Genomic DNA, 14,056 nt, shown 5'->3' with positions numbered 1-14,056 from the left:
TATATAATACATGATGAACCTTCTTCAGGTAAACCCCGTGCATATCAGAATCTAGAAGAGACACAATATATAATACATGATGAACCTTCTTCAGGTAAACCCCATGCATATCAGAATCTAGAGGGGACACAATATATAATACATGATGAACCTTCTTCAGGTAAACCCCATGCATATCAGAATCTAGAAGAGACACAATATATAATACATGATGAACCTTCTTCAGGTAAACCCCGTGCATATCAGAATCTAGAAGAGACACAATATATAATACATGATGAACCTTCTTCAGGTAAACCCCATGCATATCAGAATCTAGAAGAGACACAATATATAATACATGATGAACCTTCTTCAGGTAAACCCTGTGCATATCAGAATCTAGAAGGGACACAATATATAATACATGATGAACCTTCTTCAGGTAAACCCCATGCATATCAGAATCTAGAAGAGACACAATATATAATACATGATGAACCTTCTTCAGGTAAACCCCATGCATATCAGAATCTAGAAGAGACACAATATATAATACATGATGAACCTTCTTCAGGTAAACCCCATGCATATCAGAATCTAGAGGGGACGCAATATATAACACATGATGAACCTTCTTCAGGTAAACCCCATGCATATCAGAATCTAGAGGGGACACAATATATAATACATGATGAACCTTCTTCAGGTAAACCCCATGCATATCAGAATCTAGAAGAGACACAATATATAACACATGATGAACCTTCTTCAGGTAAACCCCATGCATATCAGAATCTAGAAGAGACACAATATATAATACATGATGAACCTTCTTCAGGTAAACCCCATGCATATCAGAATCTAGAGGGGACACAATATATAACACATGATGAACCTTCTTCAGGTAAACCCCATGCATATCAGAATCTAGAAGAGACACAATATATAACACATGATGAACCTTCTTCAGGTAAACCCCATGCATATCAGAATCTAGAGGGGACACAATATATAATACATGATGAACCTTCTTCAGGTAAACCCCATGCATATCAGAATCTAGAAGAGACACAATATATAACACATGATGAACCTTCTTCAGGTAAACCCCATGCATATCAGAATCTAGAAGAGACACAATATATAACACATGATGAACCTTCTTCAGGTAAACCCCATGCATATCAGAATCTAGAGGGGACACAATATATAATACATGATGAACCTTCTTCAGGTAAACCCCATGCATATCAGAATCTAGAGGGGACACAATATATAATACATGATGAACCTTCTTCAGGTAAACCCCATGCATATCAGAATCTAGAAGAGACACAATATATAACACATGATGAACCTTCTTCAGGTAAACCCCATGCATATCAGAATCTAGAGGGGACACAATATATAATACATGATGAACCTTCTTCAGGTAAACCCCATGCATATCAGAATCTAGAGGGGACACAATATATAATACATGATGAACCTTCTTCAGGTAAACCCCATGCATATCAGAATCTAGAAGAGACACAATATATAACACATGATGAACCTTCTTCAGGTAAACCCCATGCATATCAGAATCTAGAAGAGACACAATATATAACACATGATGAACCTTCTTCAGGTAAACCCCATGCATATCAGAATCTAGAAGAGACACAATATATAACACATGATGAACCTTCTTCAGGTAAACCCCATGCATATCAGAATCTAGAGGGGACACAATATATAATACATGATGAACCTTCTTCAGGTAAACCCCATGCATATCAGAATCTAGAGGGGACACAATATATAATACATGATGAACCTTCTTCAGGTAAACCCCGTGCATATCAGAATCTAGAGGGGACACAATATATAATACATGATGAACCTTCTTCAGGTAAACCCCGTGCATATCAGAATCTAGAGGGGACACAATATATAATACATGATGAACCTTCTTCAGGTAAACCCCATGCATATCAGAATCTAGAGGGGACACAATATATAATACATGATGAACCTTCTTCAGGTAAACCCCATGCATATCAGAATCTAGAGGGGACACAATATATAACACATGAACCTTCTTCAGGTAAACCCCATGCATATCAGAATCTAGAGGGGACACAATATATAATACATGATGAACCTTCTTCAGGTAAACCCCATGCATATCAGAATCTAGAAGAGACACAATATATAATACATGAAGAACCTTCTTCAGGTAAACCCCATGCATATCAGAATCTAGAGGGGACACAATATATAATACATGATGAACCTTCTTCAGGTAAACCCCGTGCATATCAGAATCTAGAAGAGACACAATATATAATACATGAAGAACCTTCTTCAGGTAAACCCCATGCATATCAGAATCTAGAAGAGACACAATATATAATACATGATGAACCTTCTTCAGGTAAACCCCATGCATATCAGAATCTAGAAGAGACACAATATATAATACATGATGAACCTTCTTCAGGTAAACCCCATGCATATCAGAATCTAGAAGAGACACAATATATAACACATGAACCTTCTTCAGGTAAACCCCATGCATATCAGAATCTAGAGGGGACACAATATATAATACATGATGAACCTTCTTCAGGTAAACCCCATGCATATCAGAATCTAGAGGGGACACAATATATAATACATGATGAACCTTCTTCAGGTAAACCCCATGCATATCAGAATCTAGAAGAGACACAATATATAATACATGATGAACCTTCTTCAGGTAAACCCCATGCATATCAGAATCTAGAAGAGACACAATATATAACACATGATGAACCTTCTTCAGGTAAACCCCATGCATATCAGAATCTAGAGGGGACACAATATATAATACATGATGAACCTTCTTCAGGTAAACCCCATGCATATCAGAATCTAGAAGAGACACAATATATAATACATGATGAACCTTCTTCAGGTAAACCCCATGCATATCAGAATCTAGAGGGGACACAATATATAATACATGATGAACCTTCTTCAGGTAAACCCCATGCATATCAGAATCTAGAGGGGACACAATATATAATACATGATGAACCTTCTTCAGGTAAACCCCATGCATATCAGAATCTAGAGGGGACACAATATATAATACATGATGAACCTTCTTCAGGTAAACCCCATGCATATCAGAATCTAGAAGAGACACAATATATAATACATGATGAACCTTCTTCAGGTAAACCCCGTGCATATCAGAATCTAGAGGGGACACAATATATAATACATGAACCTTCTTCAGGTAAACCCCATGCATATCAGAATCTAGAGGGGACACAATATATAATACATGATGAACCTTCTTCAGGTAAACCCCGTGCATATCAGAATCTAGAGGGGACACAATATATAATACATGATGAACCTTCTTCAGGTAAACCCCATGCATATCAGAATCTAGAGGGGACACAATATATAATACATGATGAACCTTCTTCAGGTAAACCCCATGCATATCAGAATCTAGAGGGGACACAATATATAATACATGATGAACCTTCTTCAGGTAAACCCCATGCATATCAGAATCTAGAGGGGACACAATATATAATACATGATGAACCTTCTTCAGGTAAACCCCGTGCATATCAGAATCTAGAAGAGACACAATATATAATACATGATGAACCTTCTTCAGGTAAACCCCGTGCATATCAGAATCTAGAGGGGACACAATATATAATACATGATGAACCTTCTTCAGGTAAACCCCATGCATATCAGAATCTAGAGGGGACACAATATATAATACATGATGAACCTTCTTCAGGTAAACCCCATGCATATCAGAATCTAGAGGGGACACAATATATAATACATGATGAATCTTCTTCAGGTAAACCCCATGCATATCAGAATCTAGAAGAGACACAATATATAATACATGATGAACCTTCTTCAGGTAAACCCCATGCATATCAGAATCTAGAAGAGACACAATATATAATACATGATGAACCTTCTTCAGGTAAACCCCGTGCATATCAGAATCTAGAGGGGACACAATATATAATACATGAACCTTCTTCAGGTAAACCCCATGCATATCAGAATCTAGAGGGGACACAATATATAATACATGATGAACCTTCTTCAGGTAAACCCCGTGCATATCAGAATCTAGAGGGGACACAATATATAATACATGATGAACCTTCTTCAGGTAAACCCCATGCATATCAGAATCTAGAGGGGACACAATATATAATACATGATGAACCTTCTTCAGGTAAACCCCATGCATATCAGAATCTAGAGGGGACACAATATATAATACATGATGAACCTTCTTCAGGTAAACCCCATGCATATCAGAATCTAGAGGGGACACAATATATAATACATGATGAACCTTCTTCAGGTAAACCCCGTGCATATCAGAATCTAGAAGAGACACAATATATAATACATGATGAACCTTCTTCAGGTAAACCCCGTGCATATCAGAATCTAGAGGGGACACAATATATAATACATGATGAACCTTCTTCAGGTAAACCCCATGCATATCAGAATCTAGAAGAGACACAATATATAATACATGATGAACCTTCTTCAGGTAAACCCCATGCATATCAGAATCTAGAGGGGACACAATATATAATACATGATGAACCTTCTTCAGGTAAACCCCATGCATATCAGAATCTAGAGGGGACACAATATATAATACATGATGAACCTTCTTCAGGTAAACCCCGTGCATATCAGAATCTAGAAGAGACACAATATATAATACATGATGAACCTTCTTCAGGTAAACCCCATGCATATCAGAATCTAGAGGGGACACAATATATAATACATGATGAACCTTCTTCAGGTAAACCCCATGCATATCAGAATCTAGAGGGGACACAATATATAATACATGATGAACCTTCTTCAGGTAAACCCCATGCATATCAGAATCTAGAAGAGACACAATATATAACACATGATGAACCTTCTTCAGGTAAACCCCATGCATATCAGAATCTAGAAGAGACACAATATATAATACATGATGAACCTTCTTCAGGTAAACCCCGTGCATATCAGAATCTAGAGGGGACACAATATATAACACATGATGAACCTTCTTCAGGTAAACCCCATGCATATCAGAATCTAGAAGAGACACAATATATAATACATGATGAACCTTCTTCAGGTAAACCCCATGCATATCAGAATCTAGAGGGGACACAATATATAACACATGATGAACCTTCTTCAGGTAAACCCCATGCATATCAGAATCTAGAGGGGACACAATATATAATACATGATGAACCTTCTTCAGGTAAACCCCGTGCATATCAGAATCTAGAGGGGACACAATATATAATACATGATGAACCTTCTTCAGGTAAACCCCATGCATATCAGAATCTAGAGGGGACACAATATATAATACATGATGAACCTTCTTCAGGTAAACCCCATGCATATCAGAATCTAGAAGAGACACAATATATAATACATGATGAACCTTCTTCAGGTAAACCCTGTGCATATCAGAATCTAGAAGAGACACAATATATAATACATGATGAACCTTCTTCAGGTAAACCCCATGCATATCAGAATCTAGAGGGGACACAATATATAATACATGATGAACCTTCTTCAGGTAAACCCCATGCATATCAGAATCTAGAAGAGACACAATATATAACACATGATGAACCTTCTTCAGGTAAACCCCGTGCATATCAGAATCTAGAAGAGACACAATATATAATACATGATGAACCTTCTTCAGGTAAACCCCATGCATATCAGAATCTAGAGGGGACACAATATATAATACATGATGAACCTTCTTCAGGTAAACCCCGTGCATATCAGAATCTAGAAGAGACACAATATATAATACATGATGAACCTTCTTCAGGTAAACCCCATGCATATCAGAATCTAGAAGAGACACAATATATAATACATGATGAACCTTCTTCAGGTAAACCCCATGCATATCAGAATCTAGAGGGGACACAATATATAATACATGATGAACCTTCTTCAGGTAAACCCCATGCATATCAGAATCTAGAGGGGACACAATATATAACACATGATGAACCTTCTTCAGGTAAACCCCGTGCATATCAGAATCTAGAAGAGACACAATATATAACACATGATGAACCTTCTTCAGGTAAACCCCATGCATATCAGAATCTAGAAGAGACACAATATATAATACATGATGAACCTTCTTCAGGTAAACCCCATGCATATCAGAATCTAGAAGAGACACAATATATAATACATGATGAACCTTCTTCAGGTAAACCCCATGCATATCAGAATCTAGAGGGGACACAATATATAACACATGATGAACCTTCTTCAGGTAAACCCTGTGCATATCAGAATCTAGAGGGGACACAATATATAATACATGATGAACCTTCTTCAGGTAAACCCCATGCATATCAGAATCTAGAAGAGACACAATATATAATACATGATGAACCTTCTTCAGGTAAACCCCATGCATATCAGAATCTAGAGGGGACACAATATATAATACATGATGAACCTTCTTCAGGTAAACCCCATGCATATCAGAATCTAGAAGAGACACAATATATAATACATGATGAACCTTCTTCAGGTAAACCCCATGCATATCAGAATCTAGAGGGGACACAATATATAATACATGATGAACCTTCTTCAGGTAAACCCCATGCATATCAGAATCTAGAGGGGACACAATATATAATACATGATGAACCTTCTTCAGGTAAACCCCATGCATATCAGAATCTAGAGGGGACACAATATATAACACATGATGAACCTTCTTCAGGTAAACCCCATGCATATCAGAATCTAGAGGGGACACAATATATAATACATGAAGAACCTTCTTCAGGTAAACCCCATGCATATCTCTGAATAGATATGCTAAATATTTTAATGAGCAAGCCTTCTCAAGTAGAATGGTCCCCTGAAATGTTCTCCTTTTTCTAGGAAAGCAGTACAGGATGGGGAGTCTGCTGTCAGATAACTTCACTCAGACTTCTTTCTCACTAAATATCTAGGTATCCCTGAATACAAAACCATCTCCTCTTTATTTCGACCAGGCGAGTCAGTTGAGAACAGATTCTCACCTGGCCAAGAGGCTCACAAAACTGCAGCAACTTTCAGAGAAATGTACGAGCATCGCAACAGATAAAACCTGCAGTGAGTGCTCTGCTGGGTACCGTTCAAGCCCTGGGAGAGCTGGCTGTGACCCACGACGAAGCCCTCCAGGGAGTTGTCGTGTTCCTCCTCGGAGTCCTCGTCGGACGACACGCCCTCCGCCCCCTCGGACAGCTCCGCCTCCTCGTCCAGGAAGAGGCGGCCAGCCGGCTGCAGGAGCAAGACAGGTTAGAGAGCGGGGGAATACGAGGCACAGTGTCAGCGCTGGAGGCTTTGAAGTATTGCAGATATTACAACACAAGAAATAATCATTAGAAATAAGACATTGAATAGTGGTTTATCCATTCCAGGTCTGTGAGCTTGTAACCTACACACTGAGGCTAATCAAGTTCATAGTAAAACCTGGAATGGCTCAAACTGCTATGCAATATAAACATCCCTGTACACCCGGAAGCACAGAAAAGAAGAATATTTTTCAATTTCTTCAATGTCCACTTGATTCATGTAACAGATACACACACACACACACACACACACACACACACACAATCTCTCAAGCATGCAGTTTCCTTTTCTCTAATATAGGACTTACGAAGCAAAAGGACCCGTAGCATTAGAACAAAGATTTGAGAACCACAAAGATATCTGATAAAGCCTTTATTACATATTATATCATGTATATTGGGATGAAGTCATATGGATTCAACGTCACTCTTGCGCCTACCTTCCTCCTGCCTTTCCCGACGTTTCTGTTTTTCAGAAGCCTGGCTTGTTTGGAGCTCCTCACCGAAGTGTCCTGAAAGTCCTCATCAGACAGCTGGAGCCCGGGCTGACCCTCATTCTCCGACTCCTCGAACTGCAAAAACACCAGAGAGGAGGCCATTCAACATCATGAGCAAGAAAAACAACTCGAGACCCTGGTCTGGCTGCACAGGTAAGTGAACCAGCCACGACTTCACTCACTGTGCTGAGATGGCCCTGACGAGTTCTGGTTACTTGAAAGGGGGAGTCCACATCGCTGGTATTTTTGTTCTTAAAAGTAAGAAAAACATCCATTAGTCATTCCAAGTGCAACTAGAGGAGTATCCTTGATGTGACAAACACTGTTTGCATGCAGTACTGTGGTTATTCCTGGAATAGGGGGAGTGGGTTTTCATAACCATCCTCATGGGAGAAATAAACTATGCAATCCAGGAGCATTCGTGGACTAATCTGTTCATATAACAAGACCAATGTATGGAAAAGAATGCAAGTTTAACGTCTGGGTCTGGAGAATTAGGCTCCGGTGTCAAACTACAAATGATCATAGAATCATTGAAACTGTTTGACTCTCTCCTTCCTCACTAAAGCAGAAACGTGTCCCTCACCTCAGGAGATCGCAGAACGTTTGGCTTTGTTCGTTTACCCTGCCTTCTGAAAACAACCTCTTCGTCACTCTCGCTGTTGTTGCCCACTGGGAAGGAAAAAGGAAAGAGATACAGTAGCTCAAAGGATGCTCTGTTTGTACACAGCCCGTGAGTGATGTCAAAGAGGTTATGGCCTAACAAGTAAAGACATTTCTATACAATGTTACCATTCGTCACAGAGATTAGCAACATTTATAGATTTCTTGTTAAAGTCTATTTTATGGATATTCTTGAAAGTGTTCCTTGTTGTTTGTGGCTTCTTTTTAAACAGTCTATAAGCTCTGAACAGAGCACACAGGTCACATGTCTATGAGCTCTGAACAGGGCACACAGGTCACATGTCTATGAGCTCTGAACAGGGCACACAGGTCACATGTCTATAAGCTCAGAACAGGGCACGCAGGTCACATGTCTGAGCTCTGAACAGGGCACACAGGTCACATGTCTATACACTCTGAACAGGGCACACAGGTCACATGTCTATAAGCTGTGTGAACAGGGCACACAGGTCACATGTCTATAAGCTCTGAACAGGGCACACAGGTCACATGTCTGAGCTCTGAACAGGGCACACAGGTCACATGTCTATGAGCTCTGAACAGGGCACACAGGTCACATGTCTATGAGCTCTGAACAGGACACACAGGTCACATGTCTAAGCTCTGTGAACAGGGCGCACAGGTAACATGCACAAATACAAACATTTACAAAAAATCCTGAAAAACAAATAAAAAAAGCCCATGGATTTGGAGATTAGTCTGTAACAGATCTGGACTAAAGCAAATGAGAAGCGGAGAGGATTAAAGCTTTGAAAGGGCTCTGTGGCTCCAGTACAGACAGGAATGTCTCTCTCCACTCCTGGACTCTCAGTGACTGTGTGTCTCTGTGCTCACACTAGTCCTGCACTCAGTCCTGGGTTTCACAACTACCCTCAGTAAAATCTATTTCTACATGATCAGGAGCAAGGGGTTTGTGTAATAAGACCCCTGTTCAATAAGGTGTTTCTCCCCTATAAGTGACTGAACAACTCCTAATAGTAAACCTACAGTCTCATTCATGCTGTGATAGGGAGTGCGATCAGTTCAGAGTAGACTGACAGTAGAAATGATCTGTACAGTAGCATAACAGGGTACTAGAGGCAGCAGGTCCAGCTAATAAACTCAGTACCTGCAGTATACATGTAATTCACGACTGTTGGCATTATGCAAGACTATACCTAGAGATTTTACTAATTACGATTTTTCTTTTCTGTAGGAATAAAAAAAAAAAAAATGACTTAAAGTTCAAGTTTTCCTGCTCTTCCAGCTAAAAATGAAATCAATTTCCTGCAGGTTATATTTTAACAGCACCGTTAATTAGGACACCCGAGCAGACAACCAAGTCCCCAGTGACACGGAGCTCTTACCTTTAATAGGGGAGTCCAGAAATCTCTTGTCACCTCGCTTGCTTTTCTTCATGTCACAAGAAGGTCCTTCGTCTGAATCTTCCAGCCGCAGTAAAACTCTTTTGATAGATGCTGGATTTTTCTTTGTGCTGAAGCTTTTGGGCGTCCATATCCTACTACCAAGCAGGGAGTCCTCGGTCTGGAGCTTGCAGCCTCCTCCAGCCCACTGGCCCTGAACCCCTGGATCTGAAAACGAGGTAGAAGGCGTGGAAAACACTGCAGGTGTTGGGTGTTTCTGTTTTGTCATGTAGAGAGGGGAAAACGGAGAGACCGCCTGTGTGATCAAACCTCCAGTCATATCCCTCTTGGTTTGATGTGACAACGGCGTGGACGAGTTCCTGCCACACGGATCAATAAGAGACCTGGACGAAACAGCAGTTAGGAAGCTGGTTCCATCCGACAGAACCACTTCTGAAGCTCTGTCAACAGCAGGGGTCTCGCTGGTGTCCTCTGGTTTCACAGTTCCATTTCCATGATCCGAGACGTCACCATCAGAGTCTTCAAGTGAGAACCCCATATCAAAGTTAACGGAGAAGAGCTCTCCCGAGCAATCAAACATCCCTTCATCCTCTGGGGACTTGTGCTGGTCGATGTGGGGAGCCTCTCCGTGTGTGCCTGGCACATCAGGGCCACGCTGTGCCTCACCATGGCTAGCGTCATCCTTGTGAAGTGGAAGATTCTTCTTCCTGGCATCTGGCTGCAGCTCTTGTCCTGCAGGAAACTGCTTGCTGGTGTCTAGAGCCGGACACGGAATACTAACCTCAAGAAAGAGGTCATCGTCTTCAAATAAGCTTATGCTGTCGTTGTGCCCAGCGGGGACCCGACTGCGTGGATGACTCTGCTGGTCTTCCTCATCTAGAATTAAGCTAGTTCCACGCTCCACTTCTATAGTTTGAGGTTGGTGCAATGTTTCACGATTCTCAAATGTTTTGGGATCTTGTCCATCATTGTCCAAAGCTTCCTCATGGACACTGCAATCATCAAAGACATCATCCCAGCTAGGGCTCCCTGCTTTACTGATGGACTCTTGGGCCAGACTGCCATCAAGCGTTGGTGCTTTCCAGTCCTCTGGTTTATCTGCATCTGGCAGTTCATTTTCGAAACCATTAACCACAATAGAGTCTTCCTCTTCATAATCGTTTTCCAAAACATCCACCAAGGAGAAGTTTAAATGAAAAGGATTTAACTCGGACTGGAACTCTGGATCAGTGTGAGACTCTTCCGGAGGAAAATCAATGTCAAGTGTATGAGGAGGAGACTTTGTCAGAAAGTTTCTTACATTTTCCAAAACATCTTTCACATTGTCTGGGACATCTTTGACTCCACATGATTCTGAATGGCCATTCAGTTCCGGCAAATAAAACACACTGTCTAAATCTAACTGGGTTTCATCCACTAAACTACTATACCCAGTATCTGAGCTGGCTTTCTGTCTTAATTGAACACTCCGTTCAGTAGCTTCTTCGGTTTCCAAAGAATCTCGTACAAGATCGGTGTGTGTCAGTTCACTGTTTGTCTTGTCTGCTGCTGCAGTTTTAACCACCTGATCCAGAGTCTTATTGATAACAGTGCATTCTGTAACGAAATCACAATCCACATCCATTTCCAAAATAGGAGCAGTCTTTGTTTTGAAAAACTTGGCAAGCTTCGATTGGTTTGTGCTTTCTTTGGACATGTTCTTGCTTGCATGGTCCTCTCCTGGGAATGGCGTCTCCGCATTGACCCCTCTGGTGTCTGATGACCCAGAGTTAACAATTGAAATCCCCCTCTTTGATGAAACTCCTTGAAACTCCAGAAGGTTTTTATCTGCCTCTTTAGCTCTGGCTGAAGGGCCCAGAGGGAGTTTCTGCTTTGAGCCGACAGCTTTCCGATGAGCCCCAATGCTCTTTGGACCCTTGAGGACAGGAGTAGAACCATCCTTTGCACTGACTGTGCTCCCAACAACGTCTTCCATGTGAAGGTACGGCATCAGCGCCGAAGCGTAACTGCAGTCTCCCTACCCAGAAAAAAACACAAATACAAATTTAAAAACAAGTCATCCTATTAAAACAGTCGTTCTTCTGATAAATGCAGTGAATAATCGAGACACGCATCACATGTTAAGAGACTTTCACAGTACACCACCTTCTTGTATCTGCAGAAACAGAGAGGGCCGACCGATTGGATAAAAGCCCAAGCAAGGCTGCATAGTAAATCAAAAGATCTCCTCAGAGCTGCTAAAAGAACGATAGGTACCAGGAAGCAGGATTTCAAAGTTGCATTGTAATCAGTAGAAATCAGATTAATCTGGGATAAACGGCACAAACTTGGATACAAGTTACAGTAAGAGTAATGGGATTATCATTCTCGGCAATCAATCAGCTACCACAACTCAGCTGAGAAAACCATGAAACACAACATACTGTGAACAGGCTGCGCTGCTGGGCAATGCACTGGGCGTGTGTATTATTCAGTTTTTACATGCACTGGGATGGAACCTGCACTCTGGTTTTCAGTATTGCATATTTTGTTAGTAATAGTAGTAGTTGTATTTATTTATTTATTTTCTAGACACAAGCCTCATTTCATTGATCAAAAGCATTCTGTTAAAACCACGCATCAGATTTCTCAGTGCTGCGTGAAATGCCACTGGCTTAAAAGAGCGTGTGTCTGCTGATGGGATGGCCCTGCTGTCTTATGACATTGCTCTTAACATTAATCTGTTTCAGCAGTTCTAATACCCCTTCTTAACAAACAGAGACTGGCTTTTACTGTGAATGTGAAGCAGCCTTTGCACTAGGCTCATCTTCCAGGCAACTTGGCACATTGCAGATGGGACAATACATTTGAATTCCTAATGCTATTTAAAACAAACCCATGTCTCGCCAATACAAAACGGAAGTAAATTAGGGGAATGTCAAATGTGTAATGCATCGTGTGCACGGATTGAAGATGTTTTGCTGTAATAACATTGTAATAATGTGTGGTTATTTTATTTAGTAGTTTTATGACATTAAAAGGCAGTAGGCAGTATATTTGACAGCTGGATGAACTGGAATGTTGCAGCCCCGCATCCAGGCTGTGTCCAACTGGAAAGGGAAACAAAATCCCAGCCTCCAAACACTGCCCTGCGATCACAACCCCAGCCTCCAAACACTGCCCTGCGATCACAACCCCAGCCTCCAAACACTGCCCAGCAATCACAACCCCAGCCTCCAAACACTGCCCTGCGATCACAACCCCAGCCTCCAAACACTGCCCAGCGATCACAACCCCAGCCTCGAAACACTGCCCAGCAATCACAACCCCAGCCTCCAAACACTGCCCAGCGATCACAACCCCAGCCTCCAAACACTGCCCAGCAATCACAACCCCAGCCTCCAAACACTGCCCAGCGATCACAACCCCAGCCCTCCAAACACTGCCCAGCAATTAAACAAATTGTATTATGATCTTGTTAAACCTATTCACCACCCTGACAAGGTTCTCTCCAGCGCACACACAGACCTTCCTGCTCTCAAGCCATCACATGCTCTATGTAGGTCAGTGAGACCTGGCCTAGTTTGTGTTTCCAGTGTTTATATAAGAGGTACAGAGCAGCATTATCCAAGCCGTTTCACACATACAGGAGGAGCTGGGTGCCATGTGCAGCCTCGTCACTTTGTTTTTTACTGTTACGTGGGATTTAAATATATCTTTTCAGAAGCAGCATCGTGTCATTTTTTTTATTTTCTTTCCTTTTTTTTATTCAAATGTAGCCTTTTTATTGAAACCTCTGTAAAAAAAAGGTTATGAAAGCTTATTTTTGAAATTAATAGCAATCTGAAACTAGACATGTGCTTTGTGTTGTTTTTTTGGGGCATAGGTGTAGAAAGACGGGCCAGGCTTTGCAGCAAAGGGCCAGCTGAGAGAATTCGAATACTGATCTGAAGATTTAAAATCAGCCTAACCCTAAGAGTGTGACCCATCTTTGTGCACCCAGTGAAGTGGAGAATGAGAGGAATGAGAGGAGGGGTGGAGAATGAGAGGAGGGTGAGTGTGTGTGTGGTGTGTGTGCGTGTGCGTGTGCGTGTGTGTG

At 41.2% G+C, this 14,056-nt stretch overlaps 1 protein-coding gene across 4 annotated transcripts in view; it reads right to left on the bottom strand.

The window, feature by feature from the left end:
- LOC117410622 (Fanconi anemia group M protein-like) overlaps positions 1–14,056 on the bottom strand; it is a 54,152-nt gene that overhangs the window by 8,225 nt on the left and 31,871 nt on the right. For 3 of the 4 annotated variants that reach the window (XM_058992051.1, XM_058992052.1, XM_058992053.1), the window contains 5 exons: positions 9,961–11,995; positions 8,517–8,602; positions 8,113–8,181; positions 7,874–8,005; positions 7,212–7,359 (listed from right to left, as the gene is read on the bottom strand). In XM_058992051.1, coding sequence (XP_058848034.1) covers positions 7,212–7,359; positions 7,874–8,005; positions 8,113–8,181; positions 8,517–8,602; positions 9,961–11,995 — 2,470 coding nt within the window. Of the gene's footprint in view, positions 1–7,211; positions 7,360–7,873; positions 8,006–8,112; positions 8,182–8,516; positions 8,603–9,960; positions 11,996–14,056 lie in introns of those variants that run through there. The other variant, XR_009307721.1, reaches the window with a different exon arrangement.

Source organism: Acipenser ruthenus, chromosome 18 (genome assembly GCF_902713425.1).
Source record: "Acipenser ruthenus chromosome 18, fAciRut3.2 maternal haplotype, whole genome shotgun sequence".
Lineage (NCBI taxonomy): Eukaryota > Metazoa > Chordata > Actinopteri > Acipenseriformes > Acipenseridae > Acipenser > Acipenser ruthenus.
This window is presented reverse-complemented; position numbering and strand designations above follow the sequence as displayed.